Here is a 17,629-nt window from a genome sequence, read left to right as displayed (position 1 = left end):
CATGGTCCAAAGACAGGGTGTGCTTCTTTTACTTCCAGGCAGCTGGCAATTTGCCATCTGCTGCATCTGATGATATATTTTTTTCTTATTGTCAACAAATCCCAGGAAAACACAAAAATCAACATTAAATAGATCCCACTAAGTATATGTGTGAAGGAATTTGCAAAGACATGGCAAGGCAAAACAAAATTACTAGTCATTATCTTGGGATCCTGTTTGTGACGCCAATTTGTGAAGGAATTCTTGAAAACTGATGCAGTGAACATTTATTGAAGCTTGATGGAGAATAGACACAAGCATTACAATCTAGAACAAGACGTATTGACAGACCAATACTGAATTCCTGATTTACCAGACCCAAGAGACTTCCTAAGGGCCCATACATGGTTACTCTACACTAATCTATACATATATAAGGATTCTATTGGCTATTGGAATCTAAACAAGAAACCATGTTTACCTATGTTATTCTTTAAGTCACATTGTGTGATCCTCAGGTCACATGTAATAGGAGACAAAGGTAGCTTGGTCGTAACAGCTGCCCTAACCAGGTATCCTCAGGAACAACAGAAGTGAACTGGCTCCAAAAGTGGCATTTTACCTTGAGCCAAATTAAGGAAAGTTCCTATACAATGTATGAATCAAATCATGCTATATCTTTTCCCCCAAAAAATATGAAAAACACATCAATGAGCCAAACTGTTGCACTGGGTGACATGTTCCTTCATTAGCATGAACATTGGTTCTGCATATAATTGTTGGATTACTTTTGTTGAAAAACTGCAATGCCCAGCTGTTTTTGTTGAAAATTCCTCGGCTTCAAAAAAAACAAAAAAAACCCACAAAAAAAAACCCATTTACTTGGGAGCTGTTTTTAAAGATTTATGCCAGGGAAGTTGGAAAGAAATGAAAGATTAACACGTCACTGCTTTTCATATTTTAGTGGGATTTGTTAATATGGAAATAATAAAGAATAATTATGGTTTTCACTCGTTTTCTCTTCTATGATTAAACCCTTTCTCTAATCCCGTGTGTACTGATTACTTTTTTGTTTAAAGAAAGACACTCAGTGTTGTCCACCTCTAATATAAAACTGGCTTGATCACATTCAGACAGTTACACAGATTCACACCTAGAAGCTGCCCAGTACAACCACAGTCTGATCTATTGGCCACTGCCAGCTGCACTGGAGTGGCTAGGGTTAAGGGCCTTGCTCAAGGGCACCTCAGGGGCTTTCTTCTATACCTGATTGTGATAAATCTTTGCTCCGCTATGTTCATGATTTACTTCGTCTGCCATTTGGTGCTGGCCAGATAGTGTAAGTCATAGTAAGTAAGTCATAGGTTGTAAAACCAAAACCATGAGCTGAAAGACACTAAAATGTGGAGAGCTGCAGAGTCAAGTGATACGTCTTTGTTGGTTTGTCACTGTCTTTTACAAGTCACTTTTTTCACATAATAATATTAGTGCAGCTTTATAAGGCTTTTGACTTGAATTGAGTCAAATGCAGCATTTTCATAATCATGTTTTGTGGCTTAAAATGTGCTTAATTAAAGTCCAACAGGAAACAGATGAACATCAATGAATCATCACTACATTTGTTTTGGGGACAAAATGTGAACAAACAGGAAAACCAATTAGAATACATTACTCTTATATGTGAGCAATTGGGTTGGATTTGGTGAAAAAAAAACTGTAAGATTGCTTTTCAGCAAAGCAAAGAGGAGGAGGGTGCTGTTTTTACAGCACAAACAGATGAAAGGCTTTGGCACCTTTTGGTTATAGCATATTGTTGAAGGAGTGAAAGGCCAATGGAAAAATCTATTTAGAGTTTATCCTCTTCAAAAACATGCAAGAGTAAACAACCATTACCAGGAAAGTCAAAATGCACCACTGACCCCATTTACACTTCATGCATTGAATTGTTAGTAAATATCAAAGAGGCTAAGTGGAAATGATACCAACCACATCAGTGGCTGGTTTGAGCAAACTTTGGTCAGGCTTGGAGTCCAAGGATTCTATCCAGATAAGTCCGCAATGTGTACCGTACATGTAACTGCCGATGTTGCATTTAAGTTATTCTTTTTCCAAGTTACCAAATAGGCTTCAAGGGCTTTACCACACCCTATGGACTGACCCTGATTGTATGTAAAAACAAGACAAACTGCAGCTGTATGTGTGATGTGGCTATTTAATGTGAATTAAATCGTGTCTGGATTTTATCGTAATACAGGACACGGGCAATGACAAATAATGACCAGTAAATGGGCCCATTGACTTTACAGCACAAATCCTTGGAGTATAAGGGAAATATGTGGAAAGAAACTAAGTTCATATACTCAAGTCCTGTACTTGAGTACAGTTTTGAGGTACTTTTCTTGAGTATCTCCATTTTATGCTACTTTATACTTATTTTTATTTTAGATTCATATAAAATATAATAAACAAATAAATTCTGATGTATTACCATAGATTAAGCTGAAATTGGTCCTACCTTCAGCAGCTGCAGCATTAAGGTGATTTAAATATTAATGTATCACTATTTATCATCCAGTAATATTGAATTACTCTGAAATGCGTCATTTTGCATAATGAGTACTTTTACTTTTATACTACTACTTTTTTATAGAAAGGGCAGAATACTTCTGCCCTTTCTCTTCAGCAAAATACTGTGGTATTGCTACTTTTACTTACAGGGTAACTCCACTATTTTATTTTGGTTTTGAGCCTTCCTGACTGTGCAACACTTTTTTCACTTTCTATTCTGCTGTCAATTATCAGCACTCCCTTAAAGTCATTGGTGTGCATTACCTTTCTATGATGTAACTCCACTATTTCAACCATGAAGATGTGTTTACAGATCTTGGGGAGTACTATTGTATATGTGGAAAAAGTAGTATAAAGCCCTTTGTGGCTCCAGAGGAAGCTGCATGTAATCTGATAAATTGCAGTGGCTAAATTGCATTGTGGATGATGTAGGCCCCAGATTTTGAAAATGAAGAAAAATGCTTTCACATACAGTATGCAGTAGTACTCGCCAAGACCTGTAAACACACTTTGTGAAAAATTGGTGGAGTTAACCTTTAAATTAAACCTCTGAATTCTTCTTCCATCACTGCAACTTTGTGACAGTTTCAGTCTCAATCAATCTGACATGTACATGAAACACCTTTAATCACCTATTTATTCTGGCTGGCTGAAGTGCCTTTAATAGCCTCTCTTGTGTCTGAATGTGTCTGCATCCAATTTTAAACTCACCTTTTACCTTATTCATGATTTCAGGGAGTTCAGCCACTGGAAGGTGAACAGTCTGGCAACAGAGAAGAGAGATTTCCTCAAAGCTCCATTGCCCTTAGCGCCGGAGTTCCTACGCAACCTGCGGTTACTGGGGCGACGGCCAACCCTGCAGCAAATCAACGATAACCTCATCAAGAAGTATGGGACCCACTTCCTAGTTTCTGCTACCCTGGGAGGTAAGCAACGACTGCAAGTGACACACTCGCCTTTATTCTCGGGTTAGTAATGTGTCGGGACACACCAAATATAGATGAGCTACTCATTTAGGGTCTCAGAGGAATTCACTGCAAAATACACTGAATTATAACCTGCGTTGGTGTAGTGCTACAGAAGTGTAAGATCTATGTACTGGCTGTGGTGTTTAAGATAAATGTCAAGTGAAAAGCAGACATGGCAACAATAGCACACCTTGCACCTGCAGGATTAAACCAAGGTTGTTTGTTTGTCTCAGTCATTTTCCACTCATCTTTCCCTCTGACGAGGACTGCACGCATCTGCGAGAGCCTTACAAAGCAGAGGGATTAAATTGACCCGTTTCAGCATTTGGCTCCTTCTATCGGTTTTCTTTTTAACCTCAATCTCCGAAGAGAGGGGTAACTCACAAAATAGAATCGCCAACAATATTGATCGTGTGCGCCTCACAAAACAAGACTGAAACCTGCGTTATGTTCAGGGCAACGACCTCGTGATATTGATACACTGCAGATCCTGGTCATCACATACAGCAGCAGCCCAGATATATGGGTGAATTTTATACTTGGCAGTATTTTTATGAAGGGACTTGTAGAAAATTGATAGTCAGTATAAACATTTCAGCATCTAAGCATCCATTTCATCAGAGTCAGGGGGAGATTTACAAGGCCAGCATACTCAGATCAGTCAAACCCTGCAATGTACAGTACACTGAACATATAAAAAAGTAGGTGATACTTACTCACTTATAAGAGATATAATGGACTTTAAATTATGATGAAACACTATAATTTGAGCCCGACGTTACTCATACATCTTCGAAAGCAAGCCGAGTTGGCCACCACCCATCCCCACACGGTTCACACAAAGGACAAATCTTGTTTTCCTCACATACACTCTTCTAACAATCTCTTTGAGATTTTAGTGATGTAGGTTTGCATCCACAGACACCTAACTTCAGCACCACTTATCACTAGATGTGTGTGCTGGAGCATCAGCACGGGAGACAGAGCAGAGATGAATTCACTGGCACACTGATAGTTTGACTCTATATGCAATTAACAGCCTCGACTAAATGGCACAAGCAGTCTGCATACTGATTAGGCCGGCTGAGCGAATGCACACATCCCTAGCTATATGTTTTTGTTCTCTTTTTGTATCACTGTTTTCATCGCTGTCTTTGTTCCTTTCTAGAGCTGTCTCACCAGCCATGGCTACATCGAGCTGTGAAGTTTAGTTTTTGCACAGATGTTAGTTGGGTTGAAGTGAATAAATTATCTTAATGATTGTCAAAAAATAAAATACACTCACCTGAAAAATGTGCAGAAGTAATAAATTAATATTAGGGAAACTAAGCAAAGAAGAGATTTTAGACACTTTGTGTCAGTTATCATTGGTGTAGAATGGCGCAACAGTTTGTTTTGGCTATATAAATTGTGCTGTATTCCATTGTGTGATTGTTAGCAGAAATCTGAGTGCCTGACATGGCGGCCCATCATCAAGGGGGGCATTAGGGGTGTAATGCTTGCCTATTATGTGCCACTTCATCTTCCAGCCCAAAAGAAAAAAATGAACTAACAGTTAGTTCAACCACGGCAATATGTCATGAAATGCGTGAAAAGTCTTTGAGTATTAAGGAAGGTTTTAACTGTAATTTGTCTGTATTGATCCATTGTGGCAGGAAAGTTTGGACTCGATTTAGACAGCCTGTCTAGCATTAACAAAATACATTTTAAATCCAGACTCCAACCAACAGCGGCACTTAAAAGATTGTTTTTATTGTGGGTGATGCCTCAGTGCTGCCAGTGTAATTATCCTCATGGCTAAAGTACATTTCTTAGATATGCTGTTTTCACTGAGTTAATTTTTCTCTGATATAACGTTATATAATCTTGTGAGTATGATTTACTATGTTGCAAAGGCATTAAGTCTTTAGCACAAAAATGTAGTGTAAGTGTAATGCTGTGGTTTTATTGGATAAATTACAAATCCAATGCATGCTTGAATTGGTGAAGCAAGAAAATCACTTTGAAGAAATGAGATGTTGCTTAAGGATATTAATGCAACAGGTGCAGCAGCCTCTCACAAACTTTAAATAAGACATTCCTTCCTGAATTCGGTGCAATAGAATTGTTGAAATGAAATGTATATACATCAACAAGATTTACACAATTTACCATGCCAATTACAATGATAAATGAGCTTTAAAAAACATGTGGGTGGTGGCATGCAAGAAGTTTTCTACGGCTTTCGGACCGCATGGAAACATTATTAGGTATTACATGATGCATACTGCCTATTTCACAATCAACTAAAATGGGGGGATGCTAAATATATAAATTGTATACTATTAAGCAAACACAGAGTTATTTTGAACCCAGCCTGATTGTCACATTCAGTTAAATAGGCTACCAATGGACCGAAACACAATAATGTGACTCTACCTTTTTCGTTGTTTGAGTGGCATTAAAGCTTTGGTCTTTCATAAAATATGGGGTGACCACTAAAAGCCTAGTTTCTAAGTAAAACATGCTTAGCAAGACACTTTGTAGGTGGCAGGTTTCCTCAAAAGCACACTACAGCTACTGTACACCAATCAGCAACAATATTAAAACCACCTGCTTTATATTGTGCTGGTTCCCCTTGTGTCACCAAAACAGCTCTGACAGATCGAGACAGAGAAACTAGACTTCTGGGGCTGTCCATGTGGTGTCTGACATTTGGACATTGGAGTGCATCCTTTAGGTCCTGGGGGTTGGGGGGTGGCATCCATGGATCGGACTTGTTCCTGCACACCCCGCAGATGCTTGTCAGATTGGGATCTGGGGAATTTAGGGACTCAAGCAACGCCTTGGGCTCCTTATCACATTCGTTGGGCCATTACTGAGCAGTTTTTGTGGTGTGGCAGGGCACATTGTCCTATGTTTAGGTGGGTGGTGCATGTCAAGTGGCACTCACAGGAATGTCAGGACCCCAAGGAGAACATTGCATTGTAATAAGATGATCAATGTTAATCATTTTACCTGTCAGTGGTTTAAATGTTAAGGCTGATTGGTGTATAGTGTAGGTACAATCAATTAAGTGTCTCCTCCTAGAGGCAGGAAAACTACAACAACAATGGCTAAACTCCACATCTGCTAGTTCAGGGTTTGACTTTGGCTACAAATGTCAAGCTAATTACCTGCTAGCCAACTGATACAGCGTTTCAGAGTTAAGAGTTAAAAGTCAGAGTTAAGACTTTCCACCAAACTCAGGTATGGTTGTGCTCCACCACACAGGCTATGAGTAAAAGCTAAAGTTAGCCTGCCTCAAATTCAAAGGTTTCTCTGTATATTTAATTCCTGCTGAAACAGCTAGCAGGACAAGTTAAAACTTTTAGAGAATGCAACACTGTGGTAACTTGACATTACCTTTAATTCATCCGCATTAGCTTGCTTCTGCTTGTTCTTGCTGGTGTTAGCTAAATTATACAATACTAGCCTATCTGCCCAACAACTATCTTAAAATGCTAATTCCTTAGCAGACCTCTTTAGTTTATTTTCTCCACTTTTTAATTCTGCTTTGAAACTAAACCAAGTGAGAAGTGCGCATTGGATAATTAAGGGGTTGGGAGATTGCAGGATTGCCAACAAATAGACAGAGCCATGTCAGTAGCCATTCAGGAGTGGAGGAGTGACTGGCATTGCTCAGGAACCACTCATCAAGCAGGCAAATAGCCTACTTCAATTTTTTTGATTTCATGAGAAACTTCATATTTGTACAACCCTTTGTCTTTTTGGTATGACTTAAGTGCTAATAGTTTAGCTATTAATATTTCATGAGAGGGAGCGAAGCAAATACAAGTGACACATTATCTTCACCACAGTGGATAAACCACAAAACCACAATGAGACAGTGAAGGCCTGCCAAAGAAATGTCAAATGCAGAAGCAGAATATCACTTGAGTTCTTCCAAGGATAACATCAGGCTGTTGCTCTAGCATGGTGGAATGTAACAATGGAAGTGACCCTTCAGATACTTCACCTTTGTAAGCTTATTATAGAGAGGATTCTTTATTCAACAGAAAAAAAAAATGAAATAAGTCTGATTTTTCAACATAGTCAACCTCTTCATCCACAGGAGAGGAGTCTTTGACCATTTTCTTGGACAAGCAGAAGCTGAATAAGAAGTCGGAGGGCAGCAGCAACAGCTCAGTGGTGTCCCTGGAGCTGCTCCATCAGCTGGCTGCTTCCTACTTCACAGATCGAGAGAGCACCCTAAGGCGACTGCACCACCTCCAGATCGCCACCTCTGCCATCAAGGTACTGTACACAAGCATGCAAGCCACTAAGCCTACTCACAGTACAAATGCAAATCTATATACTTCACTTTCAAATAGTCCTGGAAAATGTCTATTTCAATACGTAGCACCTATGCAAATGCACTCTAAGCTCTGACTTGTGTTTGCAGTTCTCCAGGTCCAAAAACAACCCCCCATCAAGGTAGACGCGCAAACATTAACGCTCCTATAAAAGTGTCCCTTTGGGATATATTACTATGCGCTGCACTTGTAACAAATAGGTCTGCTTGCTTGTAAGGTATGCACACAAACAATCTTTTTAAAAGATTATTTTTCAAGGTGCATCATTCCTCAAAGGCTCGGGGGGAGACAGGAGAGAGCTTGCAAGGACATTTGTTAAAAATGGCAGGCTGGATTAAAAACACAGCGTATGCACTGCAGCCCAGAGAGCCACTAAAGCATGGCAAATGTCAAGTTCCTTTAAAGTCCAAGTGGGAGAAGTTTATCTATGCATACTGTACTCTACTGTATGCCACCTGGACTGGGTTACCTGTTGGTCTGTGCTCTCCTATAGGTGTGTGTGCAGTTGTATCACATGAGGGTTAAAACACATGGCAATTATCATAAGTATTAGGAGAGCTGTTTGATTTTGTCATCAATGTGGCTCTGACTAAATTTAAAGTGGTTTAACACTTTTTTATAGCACATAAGTCTGTTCTTTGGTTCACTTTATTTGCCCGCACGTTAAACTCGACTTGTCTTTATGTGGTGAATTGTCATTTATCCAAAACCCACCTGCAGGCTTTTGCCAGCTCTTTTCATCATTAATTGCAAAGAGGAGCAATTTTTGTTTAAAATCCACTCAAAGAACACAGGAAAATAAATCCCATTACCTCCTCCTCCTGGTTTTACCTTGTATAAATCCTGTTTTTTTTCCCCTCTTGACGACAGAAAGCAAAGCAAGCGATACATTCTTCACGTCGGAACAGATCTGTTGACTTATATGTAATGACAGCAGGTGTGTGGGTGGGTGGACTGTGCTTTCATGCTTCAACTTAAATAGCAATTCTGACTCAAATGAGTAATTGCTAAGTGTCAACTTTGTGTGTACCTTGAATAAGGTGGCTCATTTCCAAGTGCCGTTGCTGAAAACACAGCACTCGGCAGATGCAGAGGTTAGATTGACCATTTTTGTTGCCAAGAGACGCTTGAAAAGGGTGACTGAAACACTTGATTATTCGAAAATGTATTTTCCCACAAAGCCTCGAATGTTTCTTTATCAGAAACAGAGAACATAAAGGCCTTCTGGACCCAGTGCAAAATTGCTTTTACCTTGCAAGAGGAGTAAGATTAGTATGACAACATGAAATTTAATTTTAATGACTGAAAAAAAGTTTGTTGCACAACCTTTACATAACATATTAGCTACAGGGAATATGAGTGAAAACATGCTCCGGACAAACTTTGTTTCAGTGCGGGATGTTCTCAGAGTGCAAAAAGGAAAAAAAGAAGGAAAACAGATAGCCTCTCTATATTCAGAGCAGTTTTTACATTTATTGACAAGCTTCAACTCTGCAAACCACCTCTTAAATATGCAGGAAATAACAACAAGAATCTCCTTGCTCACTGAAGTATGAATGTGGCACATTAGTCATAACAGCTGACAACATAAGGCCACAAAAACACATTATCTGCTAAGCCTGAATTAATTATAAACTGAAATCTTGCTCATTGTGATACATTTGTGTCTGTAGGATCAGGCTAATGAGTGACTCTCGCACTAAAGCCATCCTTTATCTTTTGCAAAAAAGTCAATAGCTGTAGATGAGTAAAAATGGCGTCCATTAAGATCTGTTTTCTGCTTCAGTTAGTCTGTTTTCAATCCATCCAGTGATATTCTGTGAAATACACACTGTACAAATTCGGCTTCACACTGCTTCTCATGCCTATTCAACAGCATGTCCTTAGTCAAAAATATTGACAGTTTCTGACAAGGTGTCAGATTCTGTGGTTTGGTCCAAATACAGTTTTCCAAACTAATGCAAAATTATGTATGATATTGATGGAATTTAACTAGAATCTAGGTTTTTGCAAAACATTTGATATGGAACGTCATTATTAAATCAATGGAACACAGGGATATCCTTAAAGCAAAAGCTGTTCTAATAATACATCTAGTTGAGTTATAAATCAGACAGGGCACTTGCACAAAGTCCCCAAAAGTGCCAGTTCTACTGTATGTCAAATGGCTGTGCACAATTTGAATATTTGCACATTGATTAGTTGTACCTCAGACGTAAGCATTATTACCTCATCTGTGATCCTGTCTTGTAAAGAGGCCCTATGTCAAATCTACTTTTCTCATCCACAAGACTTTTCCATCTGGAGAATGGGGTATGCGGTCCGTATGACCAAGTGTCAACACTGAATTGTTTTTAAGATATGTTGCATGAGTAAGTGAACTTACGTAAATTGTTGTAAGTGCATGACTGAAAGTAATTTTGACACAAGGCGGATGTTTCCAAAAGCTAAACCCCGTAGTTTTGGTGCCTAAACCTAACTGAACCGTTTCACAACAGTTCAAAAGTCATAATATGTCACAGTATATGATATGTTTGTCCATCAGCAAGCTTTATTTTGAAAGTCTGGGCGTTGCAGGTTGTTTTGTGCCAAACTTGACCACGGAGCCCTTCACGTGCAAACTCACAGTAGTTTAAATCTTCAGGACATTTTATGTGTTGAGAGTGCGAAGGTGTAGATCATTTCTATCTGGAATTTCTTTTGAAACTAGTTTTGAATTTCAATTTTGGCTTGTGTGATACTTTTGGTGTCTGTGTTTGTAGTTTACTTCACCCTGATGATGGCTATGTCCAGCTGTATAATAATAAAGCCTTTTTATTATACTCGGGACTCTGAGTACAATGGGGGCGATGACATGGGTGGATCTTGTGATCAAATTTTGCCCAACAAACAGATTGATCTGGTCATGGTGATGAATCAGGCAGCTGAAACTCGTGTTTCTAAATAAAGATTCTACCTGAAAATGAAAGGTCTACAGCTGTTCATGATGTAGTTTGGTTTAGACTTTTAGTGAACTCGAGTTCAAGAGAAAAACATTTGCTTTACTTTTTTCTGCAAAATCACCCCATGTTTTCCTATCAGAAAGGACATCAAAAAGGAAGAATTGCTCCAAAATGCATGATGGGGTACTTCCATTATAGCCACTCTACTTCCTCCCCATCTCTGCAGCGGGGTTTGAGAAACACAAGCTGTCAAGAGCAAGGACACACCAATGACTCTCCCAAACTCTTCTAAAGAGCGAAAAGTCCTCTCCTCCGCCCACCTCATACATTTCTAGCAGTTTTGTGACGGGTGAAGCTTTAGTAAAAGTAACATTAAAACAGGGAGAGCGAGATGCAACGGCATAACATAAGGCAGGGAATTGAAGCTGCCCCAGAGGTATCATATGCCAGCCGAGAAAGACGCAGAGTTATCGCAGCCCAAGCTCAAGACACTCCGACTGAGGAAATCAACCGAAATTATAATTCAAATGCTGCTGCTGTCAGGTGAAAACATTTCATCCCAACAAAGTCTGAAATGAAGAAATCTGTAATTTTTTTTCAGTTTAGCAAGCATACATGCAAGGAATTCAGCCATTTGTTTTGGTTGCCTTCCACTTGGGCATATTCTATGAATCTTAGTCTGAATTAAAAAAGGACAATTTGAAATTAAAAAAACTGTGACATCAAAATAACTTGTATAAAACAACATAAATTGATTGTCAGACCAAAGCAAAGAAACCAAGTGCAGAGACAAGGACACAGTCCTGATGAAGAAGATTAGCTGAGTTTGTGACTATTAAACTCCTCATAAATAATAACTAAACATGTTGCTTTCATTTTCAAAACTTTAGCTTTGATTGCTGTTTAATAAGTCATGAATTTTTAATGTTATGCAGCAATAATTTAATCCACATTTTGATGGGCTTTATAACCTTCTCAAATGTATTATTCCATCCATGTACTCTGTTTTCTGCTGCTTATCTGGGGCCAGCTTACAGTAACAGTAGGCTTAGCTAACCAGCCAGAACCTCTAGCTTTTCCTGAGGGATCCCAAGACATTTCTGAGCCATGTGAGATATACAACATAATCCCTCCAGAGTGTATTGGGTCTACCTGCGGGACTCGCACTAGTTGGACATGCTCGGAGAACCTCCAAAGTTACAGCATATATGACTGCCAGGCAGGAAAATAGTCTCTTTCTTTAGCAACTGCAAACACCCAGTGATATTTTGTCCACCAGCCTACATACATACACACACATACAAACCCAACAAACACACAGCTACTCCCACTTGGAGAAGAGCATCCCTTACATGTTTCTGCAAATGAGGACCTCTGCTATGCAAGCCACCTGCTACGCCGCGTTCTGCCAGATCAACTCATCACCCAAGAGGAAGCGACACTGAGTGGGAGGTACTTGACCTGTGTCCACGCACGCCTCTGGGCTGCATGTCGCTGCAGCGCTGAGTAGGAGGTGGGAGGGAAAAAACATTACCTTCATCTCCAGCAATAAAGTGGAGTAACCACAATCACATGTCCAGTTTAGACTACAGTTTTCTTTAAACCCTCTGTAACATCTGTGTGAAATATTCTGTTTGGGAATGAGAAGGACTGGCTTTGTACAGTATGATGTAAAGAATCATTTTTATCACAGCGCTGCAGTTGTCAAGAGCTAAAACCAGCGGGGAAACTGCAGTTAGACACTTCACTCGTCTATAAAACCTCATCACGTTGTAGTAAAAACAACTTTGTAAAAATGATTTTTTTATTGACCAATATACAGTGACGGAAGGATAAAGTTTAAGCTTTACACTCCTGAAAAATAATTCCAGCTTTAAATCTTCCCACTTTTGCTGTTAATTTAATCTCCCATATTCCTTTGTGGTGTCAAAATTATATTTGATGATGTCATATAGCAGGAGAAATTACTCCTGGGTAGTTAATCTTGCAGTTAAAATGGTCTGTCCCTCAATGTATTCCTTCCCTGTCTATGGCACTGAATCCCAAGTCCATGTCGTCTGACTGAACACATCTTTAAAAACGAGTCACAGACATCTAGTTCATCTTTTTAAATGAGCAAGTCATTTCCTAAAACAGCTGGGCACTGGCTTTCCACAAATGTTACTCAAACAGGAGGAAATAGAGCATTTGTTGGGGGCTATTTTTGGCTGCAGATCAATACACATTTGTGCTAGTGAGTGTTTACAGCGGCAGGATGGTGTATGCTGGACCGAGTCAAAATGAACTGCTGTGTTTGTGTTCATGGTAATGAAGGTGCATACAACTCGGAACTCCGACTAAAATTTCCGACCCACGTTCGATAAAATGCCACTTCCTACTTGTAAACTCGGGGCAAATCCATCTTCCCCAGGAGGGAGCAGTTGTCTGACGTCACACAACAATGGCAGCACCTATGGGGAGGGGGTAGGATGTACAGTATTTGTATGAGGCTTGTGAATGGAATATTTAGATACGTTTCCAAACATAAAAGTGTTATAAATGAAAATGTGTAATGCCATCTGCTACCTTGTGTGTCTTTCCCCTCCTCTATATCATTTATATATGCAAGGCTGCACTGCTGAGGGTTTACTTGTGCGAGCTAGAGACACCATTTTGTTATAAGTTTTTGTGCGTTGTGCACCTGGAGTACTTGGAGGTCGCAGGTTGGAAACTTGGAAGTTCCAACCTCTGATGTTGAGTGGGATGCAGCATAAGATGTGTCAGGCTTTGATAAACGCAGTACACTCAGTTAGTTAGTAGGGTCAGTTCACTGTAGGTTTGGGACATTTTAGACTATGTTGTGTACTACATTATATAAATAGGTGGGTTTTTTTGGTCCCTCCAATATACATCCATGAGCAGGGCAGAATATTAAAAACACTGAATATATTGCAGTCTTGTGTAACACCATCACTTTGACCTAGAAAAATCTGCAAAAACTTGCTGTTGGGCTAATGCAGCCTTACCCTTATTAGTTGTGCCAGACCATCAAAACCATTAGAAGCCCCTTCAAAAACTACTATTAAAACAGCTACAAAGAACTTCAATTTTTGAATGAGGAGAGAAGCAACATATTTCTAATGCTATTTTTCTATTTTAAACACAGCTGTTTGTAGGATGCATAGCAATGTGGTAATCTATCTATTTGTGTATCTTATGTAAGATTATTCAATCAAATTGTTTCATAAGCAGTCAAAAGTTCCTTGTACATTTAAAGGAAAAACAAGACACTGCAACCTTCTGATGTGTTCTGCCTCAATAAAGAGGTTACATCGATGTAAGAATAGCTTAAATTAATGCAAATAACATCTTATAGATCTGTAATCGCAATTTGAGTTTTGAAATATGAACATTAATGCATTATGTTATGCAGGTACAATATAGAAACAGTTACTGATTATATCACCTGCTATGGGAATGTAAAAAAAGCTTCATGGGTCATCAGAAAACACACACTACTCTGCCATGTTTCATGTTTGAATAATGCACATTGTTGAATAAACATTAAAAACTAAATGGTCCAGGTTGCACCATCCACTCAGGGAAGAGCTCTTGGGAATTTTAACAAAGGCAACAACGGGGGTGGCAGCTCTCAGGTGGATTATCATTGAAGTTCCTCACATGAGTTACAAACAAGCCCAGTGTGTATTCGCTGTAACACAGTGGAAATCTATCAGCTCCGAATCTTTCATGGTTTCTTCAAACAAAAAATGCAAGTATAAACTGCGTCCTATTGGGATATTAATTATGTGTGTTAAAATCACAATTAACATTCGCAAACAGAGGTTAGCACCTAAAAAAGTCTTCAGTGCTGTTCTTTGAAACACATTTTCCAGTTCTGATGCAACTGATGCTATAACAGCATCCATGCTAACCTCTTTAAGAGCCGCTATTGTTGTTTTCAAACTAACTGTCGAACAAAACTGTTCTATCAATGATCCTTCCACCGAAACCACGTCCTTAACCAGGGGTTGGCTCAAACATATTCTACCATTAGACTTTTGAGTGGGAAAACACTGATGTGGCCTCCCATAAAAATATGGCAGATAATAAATAGGCTAAGAAATGATCTGTATAGGAATGTCCAGACTGCAATTTTTTTTGTCATGTTTTACTTTCACGAATCTATCGTGAAATCGAATCACAACTCTTAGAAGATGAAATTACAAAGCCACTGACCACATCTTTTATTTTCTAAGCTAACCAATTGCATCACCTTTATAGACATGACATTTTGCCCTTATTTTGGTTGTTTTCATTTCAGTAGTAAGTTCAGGCTGCTTGGCCGAAATAGAATTGTTTTGTCAGGTTAATAGCTCAGCAGGCAAATATCTGCCTGACAGTTATCACATCATGTGTCCTTCTTTCACAGTCTTGTAGTGAGCTTTACTGTAACATACCTTATGTCATTACTGAGCTTATAAGGGCTTTCACTCACCAGTGAGTGACTACTGGTGGAGAAGTTCATGTTGAAGATTCTGTGTTTAACATGTAGCGAACTCCTTAAGAGCGTTTGGCTGTATGGAGCAAGTAAACATGGACTGTACAGAGTACCCTCTGAATAGACGTTAGCTGTAGTTAACTAACAGCATACTGTATGTGATATCTTCCTTCCAGACAGCTTTCTGCTCCTCTCTTCTTGAAAATGTGTGTGATGTGGCACAACTTCAGCATAAGGGCTGATGCGTCTTTGATTTACACCACCCAAAGCAGATCTGCACCTGTTAGCATCTTTGCATTGACTTTGTAAGCAATGTGCTGCCTCTGAAAATTCCCTTTTAGTTCAGAGTCTGGGTTCAGATCATTTTTAGAATGAATTTAAGTTGAACAGAGAACTGATTTTGTTCCACAGTGAGTAAAACAACATGAATGAGATCAGAACAGTTTTTCATTATTAAAGCAGAGATTATCTGAGCCCACATCTGTGACTTAAACAACAACCCAAAACGGCCTCTTTCCCCTCCACTAATCTCCTTTTGCTTCTCTTCTTTATCCCTGGCGTATCTTCAACTACATCTCAGCAACGTCTTTTTTTTAAAGATATTTGAGAGATGTTTGAGATGTGGATCTTATGTAATGCCTTGAAGGCTAGCTTCCATTTCTTTTCATTATAGATGCAATCTGATTGTAAGGCAGAGTGTGACGATGGGAGGAGTGAGTCTATTTTAGGGACTCACAGGTTGCATCATTTGCCAAATTGTGTGATTTAGCTGGGATTACTTCATAACCATCGTCTTATTCTAATCGTACCATTCCCATCAATCACTCATTCTTTTTCTTTCTTTCTTTCTTTCTTTCTTTCTTTCTTTCTTTCTTTCTTTCTTTCTTTCCTTGAAAATGTGTCTTCATTCCTCATGCTCTTTTTGTCTTTTTTTCATGCTTGATCTTTAAACATTTCATTCACTAACACACGTTTTCTCTTTCTTTATCTGCTTGACTCTCGTCCTCTATGTTTCTCTCATTATTGTGTCTGCACTTTCTTTTCTCTTCAATCAGCCCTACAGCACAGCAGCTTACAAAACACATTAAGTAGGATAGTGTTGTGTATGATATTTTCCATGACATGTATCTTAGAGGCACTAATATCCAGGTCAGATGTTTCTGCTACAATTAATATTTCATTGACCTTGATTGCAGAGATTTCAGCATGGAGAGAACTTGGTTTTATTTGTCCTTGTATGAGAAAATACTCCATTTAGCTCCTACTGAGACATATATAACTGGATGTGAAGATTGCTCTTCTTTGTTCTTCCCATTGAGATAGGGGCAGAGAACAGGTATGTGAGAGGAATTTATAAAAATACAGCAGTGTGGACAAAAGTGCACATTTTTTAAGGATATCAAGCAGCTGATAAGGAGTCCTTTATTGAACATAACACTATCCTGAAGTGTGAAGATGATATTTCTTTCTTCAAGTGACTACCCATGCTATTGGAGCCATGGAAGAAATATTACTTAATTCTTCATTGATCCACTCTCAATTTGTTTTAGTGGTTATGTATTTGAATCATGTTGGAACATCATTATAAGGGGGCAACAGTGGTCTTGACTGTAGTGAAGAAGATAGATAGGCATTTCATGTCTTCTAAATACTGTGGATTAATATTAATTTTATTTCTATTATTATAAATACAATATTATTCATAAGTACTTATGTATTTAAATCCAATCTGCTATGTTTCCCTAGTGCCTGAATCTAACCAAACCTTAAACCTGCAAGAAATTATTTCTTTACTCTACCATGATACTATCTAAAACTACAAACCATGTTGCAATGGCACAAACCAGCCGCGCAGCCCGTAAACATGGCCACAGTCTGACCCATGACTACTCAGAAGTCTTCACATTATTGCATGAGACCATCGCCGTCATCGAACTCACCTTCATTTTTATCTCAAATTATGAATTCATGATGTGTCTTTTTTTTCATACCGCTAAATATAGGCTATTGACTCCCTTCACTTTGCCAGGAGGTGAGTTTGCCTCTCTGTGTTTGTTTTCTTGTGTGTAACATTTGTCAACACAAATGTGCCACAAAACAGAGATCATTAAAAACCAGTAGATCACACACCTCATCAGACTACATCCACTGTGCATGCTCATGGGGTAAATGTTGGGTCTCTGTAAATAAATTCATCAGAGAGTATGGTATCAGCCTGCTCCAATTCGAAAGTGTCATGAGATAACTTTTATTGTGAATTGGCGCTATCCAAATATTACTTAAAAATTATGCTTTTTAAATAACTTTACTTCAGCCTTTCTTTCTGACTCAGCGCTGACTAAACGATGTTCAAGCAGT

At 38.9% G+C, this 17,629-nt stretch overlaps 1 protein-coding gene across 1 annotated transcript in view; it reads left to right on the top strand.

Moving 5' to 3' along the window:
- brinp2 (bone morphogenetic protein/retinoic acid inducible neural-specific 2) overlaps window positions 1-17,629 on the top strand; it is a 257,324-nt gene that overhangs the window by 151,815 nt on the left and 87,880 nt on the right. The window contains exons 3-4 of the mRNA XM_073490443.1: window positions 3,283-3,473; window positions 7,609-7,790. Coding sequence (XP_073346544.1) covers window positions 3,283-3,473; window positions 7,609-7,790 — 373 coding nt within the window. The remainder of the gene's footprint in view (window positions 1-3,282; window positions 3,474-7,608; window positions 7,791-17,629) is intronic.

The sequence above is a fragment of the Pagrus major genome, chromosome 21, assembly GCF_040436345.1.
Source record: "Pagrus major chromosome 21, Pma_NU_1.0".
In the NCBI taxonomy this organism is placed as follows: Eukaryota; Metazoa; Chordata; class Actinopteri; order Spariformes; family Sparidae; genus Pagrus; species Pagrus major.
This window is presented reverse-complemented; position numbering and strand designations above follow the sequence as displayed.